Source organism: Doryrhamphus excisus, chromosome 2 (genome assembly GCF_030265055.1).
Source record: "Doryrhamphus excisus isolate RoL2022-K1 chromosome 2, RoL_Dexc_1.0, whole genome shotgun sequence".
In the NCBI taxonomy this organism is placed as follows: domain Eukaryota; kingdom Metazoa; phylum Chordata; class Actinopteri; order Syngnathiformes; family Syngnathidae; genus Doryrhamphus; species Doryrhamphus excisus.
The window spans coordinates 29,928,686-29,956,210 of NC_080467.1; the positions used below are offsets into that span (position 1 = coordinate 29,928,686).

Genomic DNA, 27,525 nt, shown 5'->3' on the forward strand with positions numbered 1-27,525 from the left:
AGAAAAATAAAAAACAAACAGTTTTAGCTTTTTATTATCAGTTACTGAATATTAAATGCCTGTAGATGTTGGAAAATGTAACATTCTTACAACGCATACAAATGTAAAATACTGTATGTGAGACACTGTTATGAGAAACAAAAAAATAAAAAAACAATAAACGTTCTTAGCTTTTAATTATCAGTTAAGGAGTATATAACATGAGTGTGGATGCTGGGAAAATGTATCATTCTTACAAGTCATTCAAATGTAAAAATAAGTGAAACACTGTTATGATCCTGATAAAAAAAATCTAAAATCATCTTGTTAAGGAGTATTTAAAAAATGAGTGTGGGCATTCAGAAAATGTAACATTCTTACAAGCATAAATCTAAGTGAGACACCGTTATGAGAAACATAAAAAAAAAACAGTCTTAGCCTTTTATTATCAGTTACTGAGTATATAACATGAGTGTAGATGTTGGAAAATGTAACATTCTTATAACGCATACAAATGTAAAAATACTGTATGTGAGACACTGTTATGAGAAACAAAAAAATAAAAAAACAATAAACGTTCTTAGCTTTTAATTATCAGTTAAGGAGTATATAACATGAGTGTGGATGCTGGGAAAATGTATCATTCTTACAAGTCATTCAAATGTAAAAATAAGTGAAACACTGTTATGATCCTGATAAAAAAAATCTAAAATCATCTTGTTAAGGAGTATTTAAAAAATGAGTGTGGGCATTCAGAAAATGTAACATTCTTACAAGCATAAATCTAAGTGAGACACCGTTATGAGAAACATAAAAAAAAAACAGTCTTAGCCTTTTATTATCAGTTACTGAGTATATAACATGAGTGTAGATGTTGGAAAATGTAACATTCTTATAACGCATACAAATGTAAAAATACTGTATGTGAGACACGAGAAACAAAAAAGCAACAAAAAAATTAACAGTCTTAGCTTTTTATTATCAATTAAGGAGTATATATCATGAGTGTGGATGCTGGGAAAATGTAACATTCTTACAAGTCATTCAAATGTAAAAATAAGTGAAACGCTGTTATGATCCTGATTTAAAAAAATCTAAAATCAGTCCTAGCTTGTTAAGGAATATGTAAAATGAGTGTGGACATTCAGAAAATGTAACATTCTTACGAGTCATACAAGCATAAATCTAAGTGACACACCGTTATGAGAAACATAAAAAAAAAAAAAACAGTCTTAGCCTTTGATTATCAGTTACTGAGTATATAACATGAGTGTAGATGTTGGAAAATGTAACATTCTTACAACGCATACAAATGCAAAAATACTGTATGTGAGACACTGTTATGAGAAACAAAAAAAAAAGCAAAAAAATAATAAACAGTCTTAGCTTTGCATTATCAGTTAAGGAGTATATATCATGAGTGTGGATGCTGGGAAAATGTAACATTCTTACAAGTCATTCAAATGTAAAAATAAGTGAAACACTGTTATGATCCTGATTTAAAAAAAAAATCTAAAATCAGTCCTAGCTTGTTAAGGAATATGTAAAATGAGTGTGGACATTCAGAAAATGTAACATTCTTACGAGTCATATAAGCATAAGTCTAAGTGAGACACCGTTATGAGAAACATAAAAAAAAAGACAATAAACAGTCTTAGCTTTTTATTATCAGTTACTGAGTATATAACATGAGTGTAGACGTTGGAAAATGTAACATTCTTACAACGCATACAAATGCAAAAATACTGTATGTGAGACAATGTTATGAGAAACAAAAAAAAGCAAAAAAATAATAAACAGTCTTAGCTTTGCATTATCAGTTAAGGAGTATATATCATGAGTGTGGATGCTGGGAAAATGTAACATTCTTACAAGTCATTCAAATGTAAAAATAAGTGAAACGCTGTTATGATGCTGATTTTAAAAAATCTAAAATCAGTCCTAGCTTGTTAAGGAATATGTAAAATGAGTGTGGACATTCAGAAAATGTAACATTCTTACGAGTCATACAAGCATAAATCCAAGTGACACACCGTTATGAGAAACATAAAAAAAAGACAATAAACAGTCTTAGCTTTTTATTATCAGTTACTGAGTATATAACATGAGTGTAGATGTTGGAAAATGTAACATTCTTACAAAGCATACAAATGTAAAAATACTGTATGTGAGACAATGTTATGAGAAACAAAAAAGCAACAAAAAAAATTAACAGTCTTAGCTTTTTATTATCAGTTAAGGAGTATATAATATGAGTGTGGATGCTGGGAAAATATAACATTCTTACAAGTCATTCAAATGTAAAAATAAGTGAAACACTGTTATGATGCTGATTTTAAAAAATCTAAAATCAGTCCTAGCTTGTTAAGGAATATGTAAAATGAGTGTGGACATTCAGAAAATGTAACATTCTTACGACGCATACAAATGTAAAAATACTGTATGTGAGACACAGTTATGTGAAACAAAAAAGCAACAAAAAAAATTAACAGTCTTAGCTTTTTATTATTAGTTAAGGAGTATATAATACGAGTGTGGCTGCTGGGAAAATATAACATTCTTACAAGTCATTCAAATGTAAAAATAAGTGAAACACTGTTATAAAAACAATCTAAAATCGGTCCTAGCTTGTTAAGGAGTATGTAAAACGAGTGTGGACATTCAGAAAATGTAACATTCTTACGAGTCATACAAGCATAAATCCAAGTGACACACCGTTATGAGAAACATAAAAAAAATAAAAATAAACAGTCTTAGCCTTTTATTATCAGTTACTGAGTATATAACATGAGTGTAGATGTTGGAAAATGTAACATTCTTACAACGCATACAAATGTAAAAATACTGTATGTGAGACACTGTTATGAGAAAAAAAAGCAACAAAAAATATTAACAGTCTTAACTTTTTATTATCAGTTAAGGAGTATATAATACGAGTGTGGATGCTGGGAAAATGTAACATTCTTACAAGTCATTCAAATGTAAAAATAAGTGAAACACTGTTATAAAAACAATCTAAAATCAGTCCTATCTTGTTAAGGAGTATGTAAAATGAGTGTGGACATTCAGAAAATGTAACATTCTTACGAGTCATACAAGTGTAACAATAAGCGAGACACTGAAAAGATGAAGCTGATCCACATCCAATTTCCGTATCAACATTTGTATTCTTATTTTGACTTTCTTGCCATTTTTCAAGCGCTGTGAAGTGTCTTTTGATCAGGAGTGTAGACTACCACCAGCCTGACCAATGAGTGGTGGTACTTCCACTTTGATTGTGTGAGACAGCTGCAAAGGCGCCAATTCATTACCAAAACAAAGCACGTGGACCTTTTTATCCAAAAATAGACGAGGAGTCATTAGATCACCGTGCTTTTTTTTGGTCTTGGAGGCACAAACAGAGGAGAAGATGTCAAGTTGCGTAAGAAGACATGAAGATATCCAGCAAGACGTGCTGATGATCAGCCGAGGCTGCAGCACATCAAAGGCGTGTCTGGAGTGAGAGTGCAGCTGCCCCCGTTGGTGCGAGTTTCTCTCCTCTTCTCTCGGCAGAGGAACTGGTTTGTGTCGAGGATGTTTACCGATCCCAGGAAAGACAAACAACGTGTGTCTTGTTTGTAGGGTATATACCGGGGGGCTCAAACACAAGGGCCGCGGGCAACGGCCAGGATGTGGCGCATTGTTAGCTCTGTGTTTATCTTGTCTCCCTCCTTTCACCCCACTTCCAAGTTTCCCAGCTGCCGATGAGATGACCAAATTCAATGCTGTGGAAGCAGACCTTTGCCAAACGTAGAGACGCGTTGGCTTCATGTGTTGACTTCAAGCGCCACGCCGCCACCAATGGAGATATTTCACCCGTATTCCATATCATGCTTGGCTCATGGGCGACTGTGCACTGTAAATACAATCACATCACTCCACTGCCCTTCAAGCAAGTTAACTGATACCACAACTGACCACCAGGCGGCAGCCTTTCTTAACTATGCTATGAGCCACCATACAGTACAATAGACAGTACTACACATTGACTGTACTGTACATTATAATAGCACATTATATGATTCACATAGGCTGAAGTACCCCACAACAGTTCCTTCATGAATTCATTAGGGATAATGAAATGATTATTTGTTGAAATATTACTTCATATATTCATTCATATGTAATACTCACACATATCGATCAGACAATTTGACTTATTTTACATTTGCACGACTCGCAAAAATGCCACATTTTCCCAGCATCCATACTCATTTCATATACTTAACCGGTCATAAATCAAAACCAAGCCTGATTATTTTATTGTTTTTATGCCACTCATAATATTAGATTAGATTAGATTATACTTTATTTAATCCACAGTGTGGACATTTAGATGTTACAGCAGTAGACGCATACAAGCAGGTAATCTACTATGAAGAAAAACTACTGTAAACATATTAATAAAATAACCAAAAACTTGTATGACTGCTAAGAATGTTACATTTTCCAAGCACTCATGTTTATACTCCGTAAAGACTCACTATTGCAGTGACTGACTTACATCATGTGTATTTATTGAAGTAACAATCTTAGTATTACTGGCCTATAGCAGACATGGTTCATGCCAATGATACAGAACATGCTAGAACTTGGCAAACAACGCATCATGCCTGCAAGGGAAAGAGCTACTTTTCCGGAGGTGGGACGGAATGGGATGGATGGACGGATTGATTTGGAAGGATGGGAAGGATGGGACGGGACTGCAGGGGCATGTGCCAGTTAAAAGGGCCGTGACACATGAACGGTGTCAAGCATGGTACCCCCTGCAGGATGGAAGGGAAGTCCTTGTGCCGTAAAAGCTCTCTGTGAAAGCACTGCCCCCCCCACCCCCCCACCCCACCCCCTACACGATTTACAGCCAGGGAAGGAAAGCTCGGAAACAAAGCCACATTTTCTGATACTGATGATTTTTCACAGATATTCTGACACTTGGAATTTTTGGATACTGATACTTACTCTTGTGTGCTGCTGCTGTGAAACCTTTACATATAATTATTACAACTCAACTGTAATTTTAAAAAGCTAATAACGCTGTCAGGAGTTTATTATGGCGATGGTCATTTACAGTGCCGCAGGGCTGCACGGAATCCTATTGACATATTTGTCATTTCCAATTTGTATTTCGATGATTTGTTGGTTTTCATTTTCATCATAAATAACATTTATACATTTTCTTCTTATTTTGTCTGATTATATCTACTATATTGAGTAATACGTGAGTGTGGTGGGAATGGTTGTTTGTCTATATGTGCCCCGTGATTGGCTGGCCACTAGCCCTGAAGACAGCTGGGATAGGCTCCAGCACCCCCGTGACACTCGTGAGGATAAGCGGTAAAAAATGAATGAATTTGTTGGGTAATACAAATTGTAAAAGTGACTGTAGAGGTGTTATTTCATGACTTGAGGGCTCTGTTGATTCATTGATCATACTGTTTATAATTTATATAATCTGCAATAACCATACTCTACTCTAGTCACTTCACTGCAATACTGTACATATTACTGCTATTATATATTGTCATATCCATACTGTTTATAATCTGTATAATCTACAATAGCCATATTATAGTCATTTCCATACCCTAGTCACTCCATTGCAATACTGTATATATTACTGTTATTATATATTGTCATACCCATACTGTTTATAATCTGTATAATCTACAATAGCCATATTATAGTCATTTATATCCCTGTACATATCCTCACTGTATTATAGTCATAGCCTGTATAGTTTTATTTACATAGATCTGTCCATACTAATGTACTAATAAAAAATTGCACTTCTGGTTGGATGCTAACTGCATTTTGTTGCCCTGTACAAGTGACATGAGCAATAACAATAAAGTTGAATCTAATCTAATCTAATCTAATCTAATCTAATCTCTAATAATGCTAGAAGTCTGATTTAATAGATTGTAAACATGTTTTCTATTTATTAAAAAATAAAATATTCCATTCTTCAACATTTTGTGGCAATTCAGTGATTTAAGTCACGTGTAGAACCAATTATCCGCCATAAACAAGGGAAACAATATGTCCCTATCACTGGACAAATCACATAATAAAATAGCATGAGTGGATTCCATTGACAACAGGCTAAGCCAATCAATCCCGGAGTGCCAATCGCTCACCTGTTAAACTCAGTGCCACTTTTCTGGCATCATTGTCGACTCCCTTTGAATTCGCCATCACTCGGCCTCAGCTTGGCGGCGGCTAGCTAGTTGAAAAAAAGTTAGTTAGTTAGTTAGGAGCTCTTTTGTTATTATAATAATTATTTCCTAGTTACACTAGTTACCAAAGTTGTTTAATTAACTGGTCTGGGGTCTTTTCCAAACATTTTCCACCACTGCACCACTGATATTTTTCCTTTTGAGACAATTCAGTTTGGATTGAACCTATAAGGAAAATTAACATTAGTAAAAAAATAACTTCTTAATGTAAACAGCATTGCTAGATCTCGCAAAAATAAATTTTTTTTGACCAGTCAATTATTTCCCATGTGTCCCGGGAGCTGGCGTGTTTTTACTGTGTAAACAAAGACTCCATGTTGCTAATGCACCTGCCTTCAGGTTAGCATGCTTGCTAAACTCGTGTACGCCCCCCTCCCCCCGCTCCAGCAGGTTGAACAACTACACCTGAAACAAACACCCGGGTCTACGTTTCACCGACGGCGACATAAAATGACAACAAACTCACCAGGAAGACGCGGATATTTGCTTCTTTTTGGAGTCTTTTGACGTCGTTTTTGAATCCATAAGTTTCTTTTGTTGCTGGCTGCCGACAGACAGGTCAGCTACTTCCGGGACGACAAACCAAGTCACAGGTAGGCGAGTTTCGGTCTAACTTTTACAACTTTTAACACATAATGTAACAGTATATGCACAAGAAACGCTTTAAGATCATATAATATAACATAAAGACGACATTTCCGGGTGAATATATTGTACAGTAAATGCCCCCGTGGGTGAGCGCGTGCAGGTTAGCTGATGAGGAAGTATAGATCTGGAAAACATAGAATTGTTGACTTGTTCGCGTCATTGAACATTTTGTGCTTTATTTGGACATGAGCGTGATTAGGCACAAATGAACAAAGGCCGGCGTTGACATGGAGACAGTGAGTTATTTATGAGGCGGGCTGTAAACAAGCAGCGTGTCATAAACGTCCCACCTTGGCAACTTTTTATGACTCGACATGGAAACTGACACTTTTGAATCTGTACTGCCGCCGCCATTGTGCTTCATTGCTTCTACAAATGACCGCTTTATGGCTGGATTACCTTGCAGAAAAGCTAATATGAGTATTATCAATCACAAGTGTTGCTATTGGCGTTAATGAAAGTGATTGGGAACACCGGTGTTAACGCAGAGATGCCCGAGCGGGGAATCGAACCCGGGTCTGCTAGCTGTTTGGCCTGCACACTAACCACTTTTTACACCATGCAGCCCTCACACCCTTTTCATATTTCATATTTGCTTCAAAATGCTGCTAATATTGATCCACTATGGTGGCAGGCTTAATTGGATTGAATTACTTTTGTGTTTGTAGTTATGATATTGTGAAGTACTGCATTGTTTCATGATATTGTGAAGTACTGCATTGTTGTGGACCATAACAGTCTGGAGATCCGGCTTGAAGGCTGTTATTGAACTGAAAAGTGTGGAGTTTGCATGTTCTTTCCTGTGCTGGCGTGGGTTTTCTGCTCTGGCTTCCTTCCACATTCCATGATTCTGATTACTAATATCATAAAAATGTAACTACTGAACACACGTGCTAGGTAGTAAACGACAGGGGGTCTTTGCAGGAGGTCCACAACCAAGTCTCCTTCCTACAATGGCGTTGTAAGTCGAGTAAAAGTTCTACCTCCATTTGCGCTTCATGGCTGCCTCTAAGCGTAAACCAAACACCTTTTTAATATTAATACATGTTGGTAAACACAAGTACTATGTAGTACTCTGCTCACCAGGCATCAGTAATGATACAGTGATAACATATTACAGTACAACAGTACATGTAGTCAGCCATGGCATGGCATGGTAGTGAAAAAAAAAAGTTGCCCTCCCGTCACATGTGGAAGTGGTATTTTTTTTTATTTAGCTTCTTAATTTCAAACAAACAAATTGGAGGCTAGCTTGTTATATGCTATGAGCGGCGGCCATTTCTTATGTCGCTGCAGTGATTACATCACTTGCATTAATGTTGCGCAATGTGGTGTAAACAAAGTATAATAGGAGCGTAAAGATGACTGTCGCAGTGTTATTTCTCGTATACAGCCATCTCGAGTTAATTTGGGTTAATTGGTTCCAGACCCGACTGCAATGAGTGAATTGCTGTTTATGTTAGCATGTTGTTTTTTTTTCTGGACAGCGTACTTGCGCCATTACAATATACTGTACGACTGTAGTAATGGTGGCTTTAATTGGCTTTAGACTTGACCACGAACCACGAAACTGCTATAATTAATATTTTGGAAAATGACAACATAGTGAGGGAACAATGTTCTTTGACACACTGCAATCAAATGCATGGGAGACATCATGAAGGGTAAAAAGTACGTATTGCTCCGCCTACCCACGTAGTTGTCTTTGTAATACTTCATGGCAGTGCGTAGTAACACGGAGCATCATAAAAAGAGGACTACCCGTTTAACGGTGAATCCATCCATGCAGTGATCCTATCAGATTCCACCTTTTGCATCAGGATGTTTTGATGTGAAATGTAAACGTAGCATCATGCTATCCTGTTGTCATGACGTTGGATACGACCTTCAAATGTGTTTACAGTGGAGCAGGTGTGGTTAACCTATGTTAAATAAAGCATTAGGAGTTATAAAAAGCACTGGGACAAACGCCACATTTTTCACGTTGACATTGCTGCACACGTGAAACAAGGCTTTGTTAATCGTTAACTCATCCTTGCGTGGATCGATTAAACCCGACATGTTAGATTGTTCGCAGTCGCTAGATCTTATGCTCACTTTACTAGTCACAGTGACAAGATTTCTGCTTCAGAAAAAAAAAGTCTTATTGACATTAAAAATAGCACGAGTGGATTCCATTGACAACAGGCTAAGCCAATCAATGCCAGAGTGCCAATCGCTCGCCTATCAAACTCAGTGCCACTTTTCTGGCATCATTGTCGACTCCCTTCGCCTTGGCCGTCACTCAGCTTCAGCTTGGCGGCGGCTATCTTTTTTTATATTTTTTTCGCTGTACTTTTTTCGTCTTGTCCCGTTCTCATAGACCAGGGGTGGGCAAACTTTTTGACTCGCGGGCCGCATTGATATGACAAAATTTACAGGGGCGGGGGCAGACTATATATTTTACACGTAACAGTCCACCTGGTATTATTGTATCTGTAAAATTGTCATGCAATCTGCTATTATTATTTATTATTTTATATTTATATTTTAATATTTTAAAAATAATAAAATATTCTAATTACAATAAAATTAAAATAATAATTATTATATTATTATTATGTAAAATATGCAAATATAACAATAATATTATATATAATTAATATAATAATTAGCATTAATATAATAATCATAATAGTTCTAATAATTATTATAATAATCTAATAATAATAATAATAATTTTCATTATTATTATGTGCTTGTGTCCCTTTTTTCAGGAGCACTTTGTAAACAACAGACCATGTCAAAAAACGAAATTGATAAAACCATCAAAAGGTTGGCTCAGGCCATGATGCCAGGGTGTATGTTGACTTTAAATGAAATACTTTGGAAAGATTGGGCGGGCCGTATTCAAACACTTGGCGGGCCGGATGTGGCCCCCGGGCCGTAGTTTGGCCGTAGACCCAATCTCGTGTCTCGGGTGACACCCCGAGTAATTCCTCTTTCTGGTAATCCGACATGACGCACGTGTGAAGTCATGCGTCTGGATCGCCAGCATCACCTAAGTTGACTTGAGGGCGTGGCGGCGCATGTGATTCATAACCACAAGCATTGGTAACCTCCGTCATAGCATGCACTTGAGCCCAGGCTGCTAATCCCTTGTGGGACTTAAAGGACACTGTAGGACCACCGACGTTCCCTTGTGGGCGGGTGGGGCTTACGCTGTCACATGATGGCAAGGCATTTAGTGGTAAAAGGTCATGATATTTTTCAACTATTTGAGTCTCAGGTGATGGCGAAAAGTGTGATAGTCAAATTCTAGCCTTGATTCTGGAATTTAGAACCTTTAGGAGTGCTTTTATTAAGCCCTACCGGGAAACACAGCGTTTGGATGTCAGTGACTTTAATGCTAATGCTAATGTGTTGTGTTTGTACACACGCTTGGTTTTGTTTTGTTTGTTTTCTTCTGTCTCCTCTAGTGAGGGGCGGGTCATCAGCAGGAGGACGTCCAATAGGAAGGAGGTTTTTCCCCTCATGGCATCAACGTCTACGACTACTGAAGTCACAGTTTGATCGCCTCCGCTGTCAAAAATGGAACAAGTTAACAAGTTGACACCTAGCATGATAGTGTCAATATAAGATAATACCTGGAAAAATGCAAATGCTAAAAATGCTAACATGGTAATGTTAGCATACCAGCAGCCTAACATGTAAACTGTTAGCATGCTAACACGAACCCACTGTGTGTGTAAATGTATGCTTTTGAGAATAGCAAAATAATAAAATAATGCTAATTTTAGCACGCTAACATGTTTCCTGTTGGCATGCTAACACCAAACATGAAAACACTGTTTATGTAAGTTTATTCATTCATTCATTTTCTACCGCTTATCTTCACGAGTGTCGCGGTGGATGCTGGAGCCTATCCCAGCTGTCTTCTGGACTGGTGGCCAGCCAATCCCAGGGCACATATAGACAAACAACCATTCACACTCACATTCATACCTATGGACAATTTGGAGTGGCCAATTAATCAAGCATGTTTTTGGAATGTGGGGGGAACATGCAAACTCCACACAGAGATGGCCGAGGGTGGAATTGAACCCGGGTCTCCTAGCTGCGAGGTCTGTGCGCTAACCACTCGAACACCGTGCAGCCCTCTCGAAGTTTGAAAATAACAAAAATGCCAACTTGCTAATTTCAACGTGCCAGCAGTTAGCATGCTAAACCTTGCATGTTCTCGTCTTGTGACCCCCCCCCCCCCCCCCCCCAATGAACACTATCAAGTACCAGCAGGTATCATGTGTACCAAGTACAAATGTCCAGAGCCATTGTGTGCGTCTACCAATCAGATGTTTTGTGTTTGTATTCGGTCAATCAGCGTACTTTACCTGTGAAAGTGCAACATCAGCACGCTGTCCAGTTCCACCAACTCACTACTGCATTCCTTATGCCTGTACAGCACACGAGTATTCTTTCACACACACACACACACACATGCACGCCCAGACTTTATCCTGACAGCGTGCAGGGTAGGCAGGGCTCTGGTTTCATTCAGACGGGAGGCAGCTGCGAGGTTAGTCTCATGTTTGCGTGCTTTGGCTGCTCGCCGCTCCACGCCGGAGATATCGCCCGTGGTGAGTAGCATACGCAGATAGTAGCAGTAAATACGGGCGGCTTGTTTTCATGTACTCAGACAAGCCAAGGTAGTAGTTTTTGTGTCATTTGTGCAAGTCTGAACGTAGAACAATGAGAAGAGTTGGTCTTAAAACTCCTTTTGTTGCGCTGACATTTACGGCAACTTTACTTGCGCTTGTTATGTAATATTCATGAGTTGTTGCATGTGTACATTTTTGGCATGGTTCTTCCCCCCCACAGACGCTATATGGAGGGAAGTCAACATAAAAGAAAAAGCTACACTTCACCGTCTCCTGGGAAGACAATGTATAAGCGTCTTTGGGAATTTTTGTCATTCCATCCAGAAGAACATTTGGGAGATCCGAGGTCACTGATGTTGGATTGAGAGACGGACGTCTTTGTATTCCAAAGGACACGTTCATGCTAGAACAGAAAAAAGGACGTGGGAAGAATAGAAGAGTCCAACATGTCTTGGTAGATTGAAGGATTAAGGAGTCTACCCTCGGGGTTCTCCAAGTATGTCAAAGTAGTCCTTTAACAAAACATGGATGAGGCCTCCCTGACACCTGAGAATCCAAGTTTCTGGAGCCTTTTTTGTGGTGTCATCTGCTCCGTTTTCTCTTTCATCGTTAGGAACTGAGAATTGATCTTGCCTATGCCTTAGCTTAGCACGTTTTTAAACTTTTAAAACTAAAAATCCTATGGTGGTTTGTCTTGTTTGCCTAATGCAGTATATACAGTACTATATGTTGCCTAATGACTAGTCCCTCCCTGACTATACAGTACTATATGTTGCCTAAGGGTTAGTCCCTCCCTGACTATACAGTACTATATGTTGCCTAATGGTTAGTCCCTTCCTGACTATACAGTACTATATGTTGCCTAATGGTAAGTCCCTCCTTGACTATACAGTACTATATGTTGCCTAATGGTTAGTCCCTCCCTGACTATACTATATGTTGCCTAATGGTAAGTCCCTCCCTGACTATACAGTACTATATGTTGCCTAATGGTAAGTCCCTCCCGAGTACTAAATGTTGCCTAATGATAAGTCCCTCCCTGACTATACAGTATTATATGTTGCCTAATGGTTAGTCCCTCCCTGACTATACTATATCTTGCCTAATGGTAAGTTCCTCCCTAACTATACAGCATTATATGTTGCCTAATGGTAAGTCCCTCCCTGACTACACTACTATATTTTGACTAATGGTTAGTCCCTCCCTGACTATACAGAACTATTAGTTGCCTAATGGTTAGTCCCTCCCTGACTATACTATATGTTGCCTAATGGTTAGTCCGTCCCTGACTATACAGTACTATATGTTGCCTAATGGTAAGCCCCTCCCTGACTATACAGTACTATATGTTGCCTAATGGTAAGTCCCTCCCGAGTACTAAATGTTGCCTAATGGTTAGTCCCTCCCTGACTATACAGTACTATATGTTGCCTAATGGTTACTCCCTCCCTGACTATACTATATGTTGCCTAATGGTAAGTCCTTCCCTGACTATACAGTACTATATGTTGCCTAATGGCTAGTCCCTCCCTGACTATACAGTACTATATGTTGCCTAATGGTTAGTCCCTCCCTGACTATACAGTACTATATGTTGCCTAATGGTTACTCCCTCCCTGACTATACTATATGTTGCCTAATGGTAAGTCCTTCCCTGACTATACAGTACTATATGTTGCCTAATGGCTAGTCCCTCCCTGACTATACAGTACTATATGTTGCCTAATGGTTAGTCCCTCCCTGACTATACAGTACTATATGTTGCCTAATGGTAAGTCCCTCCCTGACTATACAGTACTATATGTTGCCTAATGGTTAGTCCCTCCCTGACTATACAGTACTATATGTTGCCTAAAGGTTAGTCCCTCCATAACTATACTATATGATGCCTAATGGTAAGTCCCTCCCGAGTCCTAAATGTTGCCTAATGGTAAGTCCGTCCCTGACTATACAGTACTATATGTTGCCTACTGGCAAGTCCCTCCCTGACTATACAGTACTATATGTTGCCTAATGGTTAGTCCCTCCCTGACTATACAGTACTATATGTTGCCTAATGGTTAGTCCCTCCCTGACTATACAGTACTATATGTTGCCTAATGGTAATTCCCTCCCTGACTATACAGTACTATATGTTGCCTAATGGTAAGTCCCTCCCTGACTATACAGTACTATATGTTGCCTAATGGTAAGTCCCTCCCTGACTATACAGTACTATATGTTGCCTAATGGTAAGTCCCTCCCTGACTATACAGTACTTAGTCCCTCCCTGACTATACAGTACTATATGTTGCCTAACGGTTAGTCCCTCCCTGACTGTACTATATGTTGAGTGTATGTGGTCTAGGAGGTGAACTGTTTGTACCAAGAATGTGTTCCTACTTGGGTTGTCCTTACGAGGGAGAATGTAAGTAGATTAAGTACACAAAGGGAGGGAGCGCTGCTGATGGAGTGCAAGGGGTCATTAGCGACAGGACCTACTTTACTGCCCGCTTGGTTCAAACTTGTTTTGTCTGAGCAAAGATTTGACTTGTAGTCGGCTCTCATTTGTCTCATTTAGCTCCTCTTGTGGAATATAGCGGGATTTTTTTTTTCAGCTGAAATGAGAATTCCTTTTGTCCCTCAGGAAGCCTGCTGAGAGGAAGCAGCTGCGGCTCGCCGCCATGTTGCTATCGCTCGCTTGATTTGTCATTTCCTGTGGCCACCATGAGCGGGAATAGTTCCTGAAGCGCCTCATTACACCCCAGTGTGTCTCTCTCTCCACAGAACATGAAGATATGGACGTGATGGACCTCGTTTCCAATTGAGTGGATGTACCTTTGAGAAGTTCAATGGCTGCAACAGAAAGCAAGAGCGCTGGCGGCACCGCCACCGCCGCCGCCGCCGGCTTGTCATGGGCGAGGGTCTGCAAGGAGTGCGGGCAGCCGCACGAGGGCCAGGAAAGCCACCTGTACGAGTACCCCGATGACGTGGACGACGAGCTGGTGTGCCACATCTGCCTGCAGCCCCTCATCAGACCCATGGACACCCCCTGCGGCCACACGTATTGCTTCCACTGTCTGGGCAGCTTCTTGAAAGAGCAGGACTTTTGCCCCGTGGATCGCCAGCGCCTGCAGCTGCACCAGTGTCGCCCGTCCAGCCTGCTGGTCAGGAATCTGCTGGACAAGCTGACCGTCATGTGTCCTCACTCCGCGGAGTGCCAGCAGCAGATGCAACGCTGTGAACTCCAGCCTCATCTGCACAATAGGTACCCGTCATACTACTTGTTTCATAATGGCTGTGACAGTCAGAATCCACTACAGGAGTATAAACAAAACATAAAAAGTAGAGAAATAGGTCAAGTAAAAATAGATTCAAATAAAAGAAATATCAAAAGCAAGAGTAAGAAATGAAACAGTCGAACACAGAAAGTGCAAAGGATGAAAAAAACACTTTTAGCTAGCTTGACCTTTCGGCCATAGCAGGCCCTAAAAGTAAAGCGGAGATGCATCTTCTTAGTCCCAGATTGCCTGGGGTACTTCCTCAGCCCGGGACAGTAACTTCCTGGATGAGCTTTGCTGGTTGCCAGGCAACATCCCTCAGCTAAGCTAACTGGTTGATGGTGAGGAGAGCGCACGAACCAGAGTGGTATTGATCGTCTGAAAGCATATTTGTAACTGATAGATCATATATTTAATTTACCCGTCACAACAGTAGGTACATAGGCCTGCAGCGGCAACTAAACGTTGTCCAATCATGTCATCCGTATGCAACCTTGGGTTAACTTATATGGCGACACGAGGGGGACGCCTTATTAGAACCCAGAAGTGCATGAAATGTGAGGGAGTTTGGACATTGGAGTGATAAATCGGATAATATTAAAAATAGTATAGATAACAGATTAAGAAAATTAGCCAGTGAGGTGAGCAAATCAAACACTCCTTTTTCTCCTGCCTTCCCCTCCTTCACCTTGGAGGTGTGCGACGCAGACCCATATAATCTGATTTTTTTTGGGCCCTTTATTGGCCCGATATCAATATCTGATGATTAATAATAATAATAATAGTTATTATTATTACTATTATTATTATTATTATTATTATTTATAATAATAATAATAATAATAAATAAAATAATAAATACATAAATAATAAATATTATTATTATTATTAATAATTATTATTAATAATAATAATAATAATATTTATTATTTATGTATTTATGTATTTGTTTTATTTATTTTTTTATTATTATTATTATTATAAATAATAATAATAATAATAATAATAATAATAATAATAATAATAATAATAATAATATATTCAATATATAATGCACTTTCCATTCTTCAGTATCACAGATTGCTTCAAAGGAAAAATGACTAAAAAAAGAAAACTCAAGAGAAAAAAAACCCCAAAACACAAGCATTAAAAACGTGAGGGCAAAATAAATTATTAAAAATGGATTGGGACATCCCTAATTGTATAGGGTGACCAAATGTCCTGTTTTCCCTGGACATGTCGTGTCCAGGAAAAAAAAAACTTTATCGGTCACCTGAAACGTCAGCGCCGCAGTGATTTGAAAAGTGCTGAAGGTTTGCTACTCGGAGCGTGTGCCCGAATACAGTGCACCTTGCTGGGCCACAGCGGGTATATTGAAATTTTTGCTATCATATGATTCATAAACACGGTTATGATTCGGTGCACCTCGTCTGCAACCTGCAGTGAACTGTGCATGAGCTTCTTATAATGTACCTAATGAAGTGTCCTGTGTGGATGATGTGACATCAAGTATCAAATGTGTCACATGCTGGTCTGATGTTGAAAATAATTAACATGAGAGCCCAGTCATGTGACCCCTAAATTGTGTAACACCTCATGGACGCACAGCTTCGGACACGCGACAGCGGAGGTTACCGAGCTGTAAATCAGTAGCCTTGTTATCCACACGGTCAGCGAGATGCTTATCACGTCCGAGGTCGGCCGTGACGCAGCCTGTTGTGGTCGGCGGCCCCGGTGTCACGTGTTTTTTTTTTTTTTTTTTTTGTCGCCATTATCACGTCCACGCCTCTCCCTCCCACCTGACACAAAGCCAGTGATCTGTCATCACTTTTATTCCCGCCTTCCCCTCAGATGTCCTGCCTTCAGGAGACTGCGAGAGGAAGCGGAGAAGAGGAAGAGACCTTCGTGGAACGAACTGAAGGGGCGTAAAGGCGACTGCGAGTTGCCTGCTGCTGACGCCAAACATTCGGAAACTCCACCTCGCAGTGCCACCAGAGACCAGCCTGATCCTGGGCTCATTAACCCCGCCTACGAAGAAAGCGAGGAGGGTAAAAAAAAACATTGCATAAGTGATTATTATCTATTATCTAAGCATGATCGTGATGACTGGCTAATGTTTACACAAGACCAATAGAGGTTGTAGTTGGGGGTTGGTTGTAGTCCTGGAAGAATTGCTCATGAGTCCAAAGTCTGCTACAGGTGAATCATTAGTGTAGCTGTAGGAACACGTAGACGCCCTTGGACTGGAAAATCACCATCAGCGTTTTGCAAGCCTGTCTGGAAATAAATATTAGTTTGCATGGTAGCTACAGCCAGCATGCAAACTAATATCATGCGTATGGAAATAATAAGGCCAGTTGGAAAATGGCACCAATGTACATTTAGCGCTGTTGGATCTTGAGGGGGTTCTAAGCAGAGCAAAAAGAAGAACCAAACCCATTATAAACTAAGCAATTTATGGAAAACTAGCATTAAAGTGAATTAGAAGCTAAAGCTATTAGCTAAAAACAAACCTGAAATAGAAATCAAATGTTAGCTGCCCAAGTTTTGTGAATGCTTTGGTCATACTTGATGCCCGTCTTCCCTGGAGGCCAGTGGGAATGTTTCTCCAGGTGCTGAAGATGCCTTCACTGTCTGGATCTCATGTCCAGATTTATAAATCCAGATTAGATGAAGACGCAGGGTGGTCCAAAAGAGTCAGCTAAAGTGTTGAAAAGCCAGTCATGACCACAAAGACCAGGGCCTTCAGTCACGAGCAACATCTCCACATCTGACATTTGACGCCCCTGCACCACCTGAAGCTCCATTGTCCCATTGAAGGATGGAAGCAATCAACACCGTCCAGGGAGAAGAAGACTTTCTTCCACTTTTCAATGTCCCATGTTTGATGCTCTCCTGCTCATTCCAAACCTTGAAGGAAGACCAGGCCTTTGGAGATGTTTCTTCTCTGGCAGATGGCGTCTGATGGCACCGGTACTGAGCTTCATTGGGGTCCAGGATGGTCCCGTGTCTTGATGGACAACAAATGGGATCCTGCTGTTTTAGTTCAATGAGCCTCACATTGAATCCACATTTTTCATCAAGGTCTACTTAGAACCTCCTTAAGATCCAAGCGTGCCAGATGTCCTCTGAGCTCTCCTGTTTGTTTAACTGTGTACACCATGGGTGCTCATTAAGTCGATCGCGAGCTACCGGTCGATCGCGGAGGTGGTACTGGTCGATCGCTGGTCGATCGCGGCGTGACATTAAAAAAATATCATCCCAGCATCAATGCCGTCACTTGATTGACATACAGGGCAGCCATTCAGATGACAACTGAATGTTGCCCTTCGGGCGACCAATCAAATCAAACGACGTCTCTAAGTGCAGCAGAACTTACAATGTCAGCCTATCATCCATCCCCGTTACTTGATTGACATACAGGACAACCAGTCAGATGACAACTGAATTTTGACCTTTAGGTCACCGCTCATGCGTAAACAATGATGCAAAGTGCTAAGCTAGTCGGCGAATTGCGAGATTTTAAAGCCCTCGCTAAAGTTTATGGTCACTAAAATGAGTGAAGGAGCTGGACCAAGTAAAAAGGCAAAAACTGGACCAAGTAAAAAGGCAAAAAACATATCACTTCCATACGGATATGGAATATTATACGGATATTATGATACGGATATTATCCATGACTGATAAACATTTGGAAGTGTGCTTGAGGCTGGCTATCAGCAGCTACTGTCCGGACTATGCATCCCTGGCTGGTTCAATTCAGTGCAAGTCATCAAAGTAAACTCAGGTAATTACAAAAAATGTTAATAGTTAATTATGTGTGTTTTGCAATATTGTCTCATTTGGTTATGTAAGGTACATCAACATACATTGTACACCATAAAATCCAGCATCACGTGTATCGTTCAGCAGCACGTTATTGACACAACGGTATGTAACATCTTAACCCCTGAAGGTCTTTTAGCTTCCATGACGGCATCCATAGAGACGTGGATTAAAAATAGACCATGTTCAATTGAATGAACCGCAGCTCCATGCTGTGGGGCAGCCTTCATGCAGCCAAAGCCCCATAAAACCGTGATAGATAGTACATCTAGTAGTAGTACATCTGTCTGCTCCATAGTATATGTTTCATGGTAGTATTGTGGGGGTGGTTCGCAGACAACACGCCGCTGCGCTCCAGCCTGGTGGCCGAGTCCAACGTGGTGGAGCTCTTCAGAGAGGAGCCCGACGAAGAGCTGGGCCTGCGCATCGTGGGGGGCAAAGACACGCCCCTGGGCAACATCGTCATCCAGGAGGTGCTCCGTGACTCCCAAGCGGGCCGCGATGGCCGTCTGGCACCCGGCGACCACATCTTAGAGGTGAGGTGGGCGCCCTGTACGGACGTGCTAATGTGTTGGGGGGGGTCGGGGGCGTTCACATGACGACATATCTTGTCCGAAGTGCTTGAAATGATATTCAAAGTAAGCGAGTAAAGGATGCAGTATATTAGATCATTCTTGAGTAGTAGTACTGCTCTTTGCCACGTTCCCTCAAGTTTTGTAAACACTGAGGAGAATGTGAAAGCAGATATTCATGATAGACAGGTTTGGTCTCCATGGCAACAAGGTGTGGTTACTACCGGTAATTGCCGTGAGCTCTCTCTCGCTCTCTTTCTCTTTCTCTCTCGGTTCCTCTTCGGTTCTGCTGTCACTCACTGACCAAAGTACTTTTTTTGGTGTCAGTCCTTCAGCAAGGCAGCACTTCAACATCGATATGTAAATAAGACCTCGGCCAGCAGGGTGTCAGGTGTGTAAACTGGTGGTTGTGAGCGAGGAACGTTTGTTTTAGTATCTTGCCAAAAACATGCCCAAACTTGGAGTTTCTCTTCACACGTAGTATCAGGATTTAGGAGATGATTAGATGCCCAATGCTAGCATTGAATAGTACTTTTACTTTTGCTAACAAGTCTTCAGCAGACCCCTCTGCATAGATTTTGGTATGCACAAAAACTAGTTTTTCTCTTCTCCCTATTTGCAACCAAACAATGGATTCCTTGGATTGACATTATTTTATATGGGAAAACTTGCTTATTTTTTATTTTTTATTTTTTATTTTTTATTTTTTATTTTTTATTTTTTATTTTTTATTTTTTATTTTTTATTTTTTATTTTTTATTTTTTATTTTTTATTTTTTATTTTTTATTTTATTTTATTTTATTTTATTTTTATTTGATTTTTATATTTTTTTATTTTTTATTTTTTATTTGATTTGATTTTATTTTTATTTTTATTTTTATTTTTATTTTTATTTTTATTTTTATTTTTATTTTTATTTTTATTTTTATTTTTATTTTTATTTTTATTTTTATTTTTATTTTTATTTTTATTTTTATTTATTTTATTTTTAGTCGGTCCCTCCGGAACAATTTAATTTAGGATCCACTGTATGTGAGAAATATGCTAATTTTTACTTTATTTTATTCATAAATGATAAATGACAGAGCAGGAATATATAGTATATTTGCACGCATGAACAGCTCCTTGGTTAGAGTCCATTTTGGTTTAAGTTGGACCTTCTGGAACGCATCAACGATGCTAACCAAGGCACCACCGTACCGGCAATTGACAACAAATGTTTACATAAAGAGCAGAAAGGAAAAGCTACCGACCCCCCCATGAGCAAGCGAGGAACCACCTTGAAGAGAACCAGACCTTCTTGGGTCAGATCAGCATCAAAAGGCTCCCTAGTGTATGACGGTGGCGAGCTGAAGTAAACGCGTATCGCTTGTTTCATGGCGTTTGCAGGTGAACGACATCAGCTTGGCGTCCGTCCCCCACGCCCGGGCCATCGCCGTGCTGCGCCAGCCCGCCCTCCTCAGGCTCACCGTCATGCAGGAGAAAGGCTTCAAACCCAGGGAACCGCGCTCCGATCATCACCCTCCCTCGTCCACCGCCACGCCGCCGCCCTCGCACAGCGCCCACGGCAACACGTCCTCCGCCCACAACCCTGGCACGGTGCTGCAGGTGACGCTAATCAAGAGTCAGCGCGCCGAGCCCCTGGGCATAAAGCTGATACGCAAATCCGAGGAGAGCGGGGTCTTCATCCTGGATCTGCTGTCCGGGGGGCTGGCGGCCAAGGACGGCAAGCTGAAGAACACCGACAAAGTGTTGGCCATCAACGGACACGACCTGAGGCACGGGACCCCCGAGAGCGCCGCCCAGATCATACAGGTACGCACGGTTACATCGTCACGCTAGCTCATTTAGCTTGGCGCGGATGCAAGTAAAGTGAAAATGAAAGTAAAGCCATCCTTCATGACACGTTCCATTCATCCCATCCATCATTTCTTCCCACGCAGGCCAGCGAGATGCGTGTTAACTTTGTGGTCATGAGGCCGACGGAGCCGATGGAGGAGGGCGGACCCCAGGGCCGGGCAGCCAGGAGGGTCCCCGAGCCACAGTACTTCAGACGCCGCTCCACCTACATGAAGGTACCAAGGAACCTTAATCCTGTCAATGGAGGACCAATCAGTGGGACTTTCACTGACTCATCAATTAGCGGGAAGAAGGCTGTTCAGTAATCTCACCTTGGTGGGAAAATATTACACATTTGTATCAAATTAATCAGACTTTTCAAATGAATTAATCATGATTAATTTGCATATTTTATAAGATAAATGACAGCATGATATGGGGTGGCATGTGGTGCTCCCCCAACCTGAAGGTTATGGTTCGATCCTCCGTTCTGCTGTGATCATGTCAAAGTATCCTTGAACCCCCAGTTGCTCCCCCAGTAGGGAAAAGTTCACCCGTAGGGAAATTTTCATCCGTAGGGAAATTTTCATCCGTAGGGAAATGTGCCAAAGCGCCTTGGAGGTGGAAAAGCAAAAGACAAGTGAAATACCATTTACCATATTGCTGTGTATTAATATTATTATCATAGTCGCACTTTGACCCAGTTATGAAGAGCCATGGAGGGTTGCATTCAAAGACACCACTTTTGGGATTTCCAAGCATTCTTAAATGCAGCAAATTGCACTTCCGCAGTAATCGGTGATCAGAATATCTGCTTACTGTTCCTCTTTGTGTTTCTCTTCATTTGGTGAAGACATCCAGGCATAATAAATGCGTGAGAAGTAGAGTGAAATGCAGTACACTGAGTATGTGAGAAGTAGAGTGAAATGCAGTACACTGAGTATGTGAGAAGTAGAGTGAAATGCAGTACACTGAGTGCATAAGTATGTGAGAAGTAGAGTGAAATGCAGTACACTGAGTATGTGAGAAGTAGAGTGAAATGCAGTACACTAAGTGCATAAGTGTGTGAGAAGTACAGTGAAATGCAGTACACTGAATGCATAAGTATGTGAGAAGTAGTGTGGAATGCAGTGCACTAAGTGCGTGAGAAGTAGAGTGAAATGCAATACACTGAGTATGTGTGAAGTACAGTGAAATGCAGTACACTAAATGCATAAGTATGTGAGAAGTAGTGTGGAATGCAGTGCACTAAGTGCGTGAGAAGTAGAGTGAAATGCAGTACACTGAGTATGTGAGAAGTAGAGTGAAATGCAGTACACTAAGTGCATAAGTGTGTGAGAAGTACAGTGAAATGCAGTACACTGAGTATGTGAGAAGTAGAGTGAAATGCAGTACACTGAGTATGTGAGAAGTAGAGTGAAATGCAGTACACTGAGTGCATAAGTATGTGAGAAGTAGAGTGAAATGCAGTACACTGAGTATGTGAGAAGTAGAGTGAAATGCAGTACACTAAGTGCATAAGTGTGTGAGAAGTACAGTGAAATGCAGTACACTGAATGCATAAGTATGTGAGAAGTAGTGTGGAATGCAGTACACTGAGTATGTGTGAAGTAGAGTGAAATGCAGTACACTGAGTATGTGAGAAGTAGAGTGAAATGCAGTACACTGAGTATGTGAGAAGTAGAGTGAAATGCAGTACACTAAGTGCATAAGTGTGTGAGAAGTACAGTGAAATGCAGTACACTGAATGCATAAGTATGTGAGAAGTAGTGTGGAATGCAGTGCACTAAGTGCGTGAGAAGTAGAGTGAAATGCAGTACACTGAGTATGTGAGAAGTAGAGTGAAATGCAGTACACTGAGTATGTGAGAAGTAGAGAGAAATGCAGTACACTGAGTATGTGAGAAGTAGAGTGAAATGCAGTACACTGAGTATGTGAGAAGTAGAGTGAAATGCAGTACACTAAGTGCATAAGTGTGTGAGAAGTACAGTGAAATGCAGTACACTGAATGCATAAGTATGTGAGAAGTAGTGTGGAATGCAGTTGCCATTAGTTGCCAAGTCCTGCCCGTGTTTTGATTCACGGCGGCCATCTTTTTTCCAACGAATCATTCTCAAATTTTACAGAAAAAAAAAAAATTTTTTTACAGATACCAGAATTTTTTGGATCACACAAATGAGGTCAAATCTGGAGTTGAACGCCATTGCCACCGTGTGGCGGCGTGTCTATCAGACACCGCATTGGGCGACTTAGCAGGGGTGCAAAGTCCTGACACATTTTGGCCCTTTGGTGTGCAGCCATTCCTTGGTAGCAGCGTTAGCTTGCGTCCATGTACGTACTGAACACACGAGTGGGTTGTATCGTTTACAAACGGCGTACATGGCAGCTTCTAGCGTGCTTAAAAAGCCATCGTTTGTCTTCACGTGGTGTAATTATGACGTTAGCCGCTTTGTCAGTCCCTCTCTGTTGTTCATACAGCGTCACCAGGAAGAACAGCGGCCCCCCCCCGGCCCCGCCAGCTGGGGGGTGAATAGCTCTGAGAGCAGACACCTGCGTCGGAGCGCGGAGATGAAAGCAGCGGTGGAGGGTCTCCTTCTGTCCTGATCAAAAGGCCCGGGGTGCTGCTAGTCTGCCACAATGGGGGCCGCTGCCTCCTTCTTGTTGTTTTTCTTTGGGGGGCCTTGTTTCTTTGGGTGGCAGAGGATCAAAGCGGGTAACAGTTAGCTTTCGCCTGCAGAGTCGAGCCTTTTCGTCTCGCCGGGGGGGGTGGATTCCCTGCTGTGGGGGGGGGGGGAGGAAGAGCCCTCACCTCCCCCAAGCTTCCCTTCCCGACAGTTTACAGTCTCCGCCGAGTCAAGCAGGAGGTTGGCGGGAGCTGTTGCCTTCCACACATCTCCATTACGAGAACGCAGTGTGGGAGGTCACACGTTGCCTCCGCCGAGCCCCCACCACCCCACATCCCCCGCCCCCACCCCGCTCACATGCTTCACATTTGTTACTAGCGAGACTTGAGAAGAGGAATCAATTAAGGCCGGTTGTTACAGTTGATTGGCGGCACCACTCCATGCATGTGACTTGGAACTGGAACGTCTGCCGTGGGTCTCAGACCACGCCCTCAAAACAGGATGGAGCTACTGCTAACGTGGGAGCACACGGTGGGGGCGGGGGGCTCCCTATTTCTGTTTGTTTTAGTCAGCAGGGCATTTCCTGCTACATGGAAGATGAATCAAATCTTCCAAATGGATGGAGAGTTCCAGGAATGATCTGCTTTTTATGATGGGGGGGCACAAAAACATATCAAAGATCCTTTATATGGCCGGTGTACGCTGTTTTTAAGGGTCTTCTGGGAAAAAATGGCAAGTCAAAGATCTAATATATGACAGGAGTGCTTTGCTGTCTTGAAGACGTACAACAAAAACAGTGAGGAAAGATCCTCTATATGACAGCAATGCGCTGCTGGTTTTAAGGATCTACTACTACTCAGATGCACTCTGTATGTGTATAAGTGCACTAAGTGCATAAGTGTGTGAGAAGTAGTGTGAAATGCCGTACACTAAGTGCGTGAGAAGTAGAGTGAAATGCAGTACACTGAGTATGTAAGAAGTAGAGTGAAATGCAGTACACTAAGTGCATAAGTGTGTGAGAAGTACAGTGAAATGCAGTACACTGAATGCATAAGTATGTGAGAAGTAGTGTGAAATGCAGTGCACTAAGTGCGTGAGAAGTAGAGTGAAATGCAGTACACTGAGTGCATAAGTGTGACAAGTACAGTGAAATGCAGTACACTGAATGCATAAGTATGTGATAAGTAGAGTGAAATGAGTACACAAAGTGCATAAGTGTGTGAGAAGTAGAGTAAAATGCAGTACACTGAGTGCATAAGTATGTGAGAAGTAGAGTGAAATGCAGTACACTGAGTATGTGAGAAGTAGAGTGAAATGCAGTACACTGAGTGCATAAGTGTGTGAGAAGTACAGTGAAATGCAGTACACTGAATGCATAAGTATGTGAGAAGTAGTGTGGAATGCAGTACACTGAGTATGTGAGAAGTAGAGTGAAATGCAGTACACTGAGTATGTGAGAAGTAGAGTGAAATGCAGTACACTGAGTGCATAAGTGTGTGAGAAGTACAGTGAAATGCAGTACACTGAATGCATAAGTGTGTGAGAAGTACAGTGAAATGCAGTACACTGAATGCACAAGTGTGTGAGAAGTAGAGTGAAATGCAGTACACTGAGTATGTGTGAAGTACAGTGAAATGCAGTACACTGAATGCATAAGTATGTGAGAAGTAGATTTAAATGCAGTACACTGAGTATGTGAGAAGTAGAGTGAAATGCAGTACACTAAGTGTGTGAGAAGTAGAGTGAAATGCAGTACACTGAATGCATAAGTATGTGAAAAGTAGAGTGAAATGCAGTATACAGAGTGTATAAGTATGTGAAAAGTAGAGTGAAATGCAGTACACTGAGTGCACAAGTATGTGAGAAGTAGAGTAAAATGCAGTACACTAAGTGCATAAGTGTGTGAGTAGAGTGAAATGCAGTACACTAAGTGCACGAGTATGTGAAAAGTAGAGTGAAATGCAGTACATTAAGTGCATAAGTGTGTGAGAAGTAGAGTAAAATGCAGTACACGGAGTGCATAAGTATGTGACAAGTAGAGTGAAATGCAGTACACTAAGTGCATAAGTGTGTGAGAAGTACAGTGAAATGCAGTACACTGAGTGCGTGAGTGTGTGAGAAGTAAAGTGAAATGCAGTACACTAAGTGCATAAGTGTGTGAGAAGTACAGTGAAATGCAGTACACTGAGTGCGTGAGTGTGTGAGAAGTAAAGTGTAATGCAGTACACTAAGTGCATAAGTGTGTATGAGATGTCAAGAAACCTGCTGTGAAATGAAAGTGAAATGTAGTGTGTATGGTCAGTGTACTGAAAGTGGTTGTTGGTCTTCCAGGACCCTCCTGGTGGTTTTTCCAGTCAGGAGAAGACGGTGAGCCTAAAGAAGGAGCCTCGTCTCTCCCTGGGAATCACCATCGCTGGAGGGAGGGACGGTCGCAGTCGCCTTCCCGTCTACATCACCAGCGTGCAGCCTGTCGGATGTCTGCACCGAGACGGCACCATCAAAAGAGGTACACGGATGGATGGACGGATGGATGGATGGATGGACGGCTATCGGTATCATCATCGTATTGTGGTTTGTTGGCGTCAGGTGACATTCTGCTCAGCATCAACGGCGTGGACCTGACCCAGCTGACGTACGGCGAGGCCGTCTCCACCCTGAAGGCGCAGGCGGCTCAACCCCAGGTGGCGCTACGTGTCATTCACACCATTTCCCAAGACTCCCAAGAAGACGGCGAGGGCGTGGGCGGCGACAGAGCGGACGCCCCGGAGGACGCTCGGGAGGACGCCCTCAACTGGACGCCGATGTGGACGAGATGGCTGGGCTTACCCAGGTACCCTCGTCACTTCATCTGAACGTGAACCTGTCACTTGCGTTGTGTTAGCGTTGATGCTAACTGACGCGGCGGGCTTCCACAGTCACATGCACTGGTGTCGGGACATCGTCCTCCAGAAGAGCAACAACGAGAGCTGGGGCTTCAGCATCGTGGGAGGCTACGAGGAGATTGGCGGCCAGCAGCCCTTCTTCATCAAGACCATCGTGCCGGGCACGCCCGCTCACTTTGACGGGCGCCTCAAGTACGTATCACGCTCCACCGCACCACATCTCGGGTTGTTCCCGCCCTAACGCTACGCCGGTTTGCCCCCCCCCCCCCCCCCCCCCCCACAGGTGCGGCGACGAAATCGTGGCGGTGAACGGAGCCACGACGGTGGGGATGAACAACTCGTCGCTCATCCCCATGCTGAAGCTGCAGAAGAATAAAGTCACGCTGACCGTGGTGTCCTGGCCGGGGAGTCTGGTGTAGCCCCGCCCACACAGCGTTGTGCTGCGGCCTTGCTACTGCTGACTCAGCACAGGACTTGTGGGATGCCCTTCTTAAAGGGCCGGCGCGTGGGTTTGATGTGATGGCCATCCAAGTCTTTCATTATTTGGGACAAATTCTTCATCCTTTTCTGAGTCTCACTTGTATTTTTGGGGACTGTTTTTCAGCCGGACAGTTGAGATGAAGGATGAAGGTGGCTCCTCATCACCAAATCCCGAGGATGATGATGATGATGATGATGATGATGGCGACTATAAAGACCAAAGTATCTACTTTTGCTGCACTTTTTCCAACTTGATGCCCTTTTAGAAGGTTCCCTATGATGCAGAACATGCAGATGTTCATGCTTTTTTCTCCATATTTCTATTTATTTGTATTTACACCGGCACTCTTACGGCTAGGAATGTATATTTGCCCTTAATTCTATCCTAAAAATCCGTCTTCCGTCATTATTTCCTAGCTTGACCAGCAGCATTCGTGCACTGCTGTCCTCCCTTTCAATAAAGTCAAAGCACAAAATGGCAAAATGAACCGCTGGATGTACTA

At 41.8% G+C, this 27,525-nt stretch overlaps 1 protein-coding gene and 1 long non-coding RNA gene across 6 annotated transcripts; one reads left to right on the forward strand and one right to left on the reverse strand.

Annotated features, from left to right (window-relative positions):
• Positions 1-1,654: 1,654 nt before the first annotated feature.
• On the reverse strand, positions 1,655-7,074 carry LOC131116739 (uncharacterized). The gene is made up of 4 exons (XR_009123984.1): positions 6,721-7,074; positions 6,320-6,419; positions 6,156-6,241; positions 1,655-3,874 (listed from the first exon to the last, which is right to left on the reverse strand). It is a non-coding gene; the product is annotated as an uncharacterized LOC131116739 (long non-coding RNA).
• On the forward strand, positions 6,279-27,525 carry lnx2b (ligand of numb-protein X 2b). Of its 5 annotated transcripts, XR_009123973.1 has the most exons (11): positions 6,279-6,847; positions 14,306-14,786; positions 16,651-16,847; positions 18,961-19,160; positions 20,587-21,012; positions 21,141-21,272; positions 25,992-26,166; positions 26,247-26,490; positions 26,576-26,734; positions 26,826-27,047; positions 27,147-27,525. XR_009123973.1 is itself a non-coding variant. In XM_058064498.1 (10 exons), the coding sequence occupies exons 2-10, from the start codon at positions 14,371-14,373 to the stop codon at positions 26,959-26,961; spliced, it is 2,085 nt and encodes a 694-aa protein (XP_057920481.1). In that variant the 5' UTR covers positions 6,279-6,851; positions 14,306-14,370; the 3' UTR covers positions 26,962-27,525. The 5 variants fall into 5 exon arrangements, 4 of the variants coding, with proteins under 4 accessions (XP_057920481.1, XP_057920479.1, XP_057920482.1 ...); XM_058064498.1 differs by having other exon boundaries at positions 6,279-6,851; positions 26,826-27,525; XM_058064496.1 differs by having other exon boundaries at positions 6,280-6,847; positions 26,826-27,525.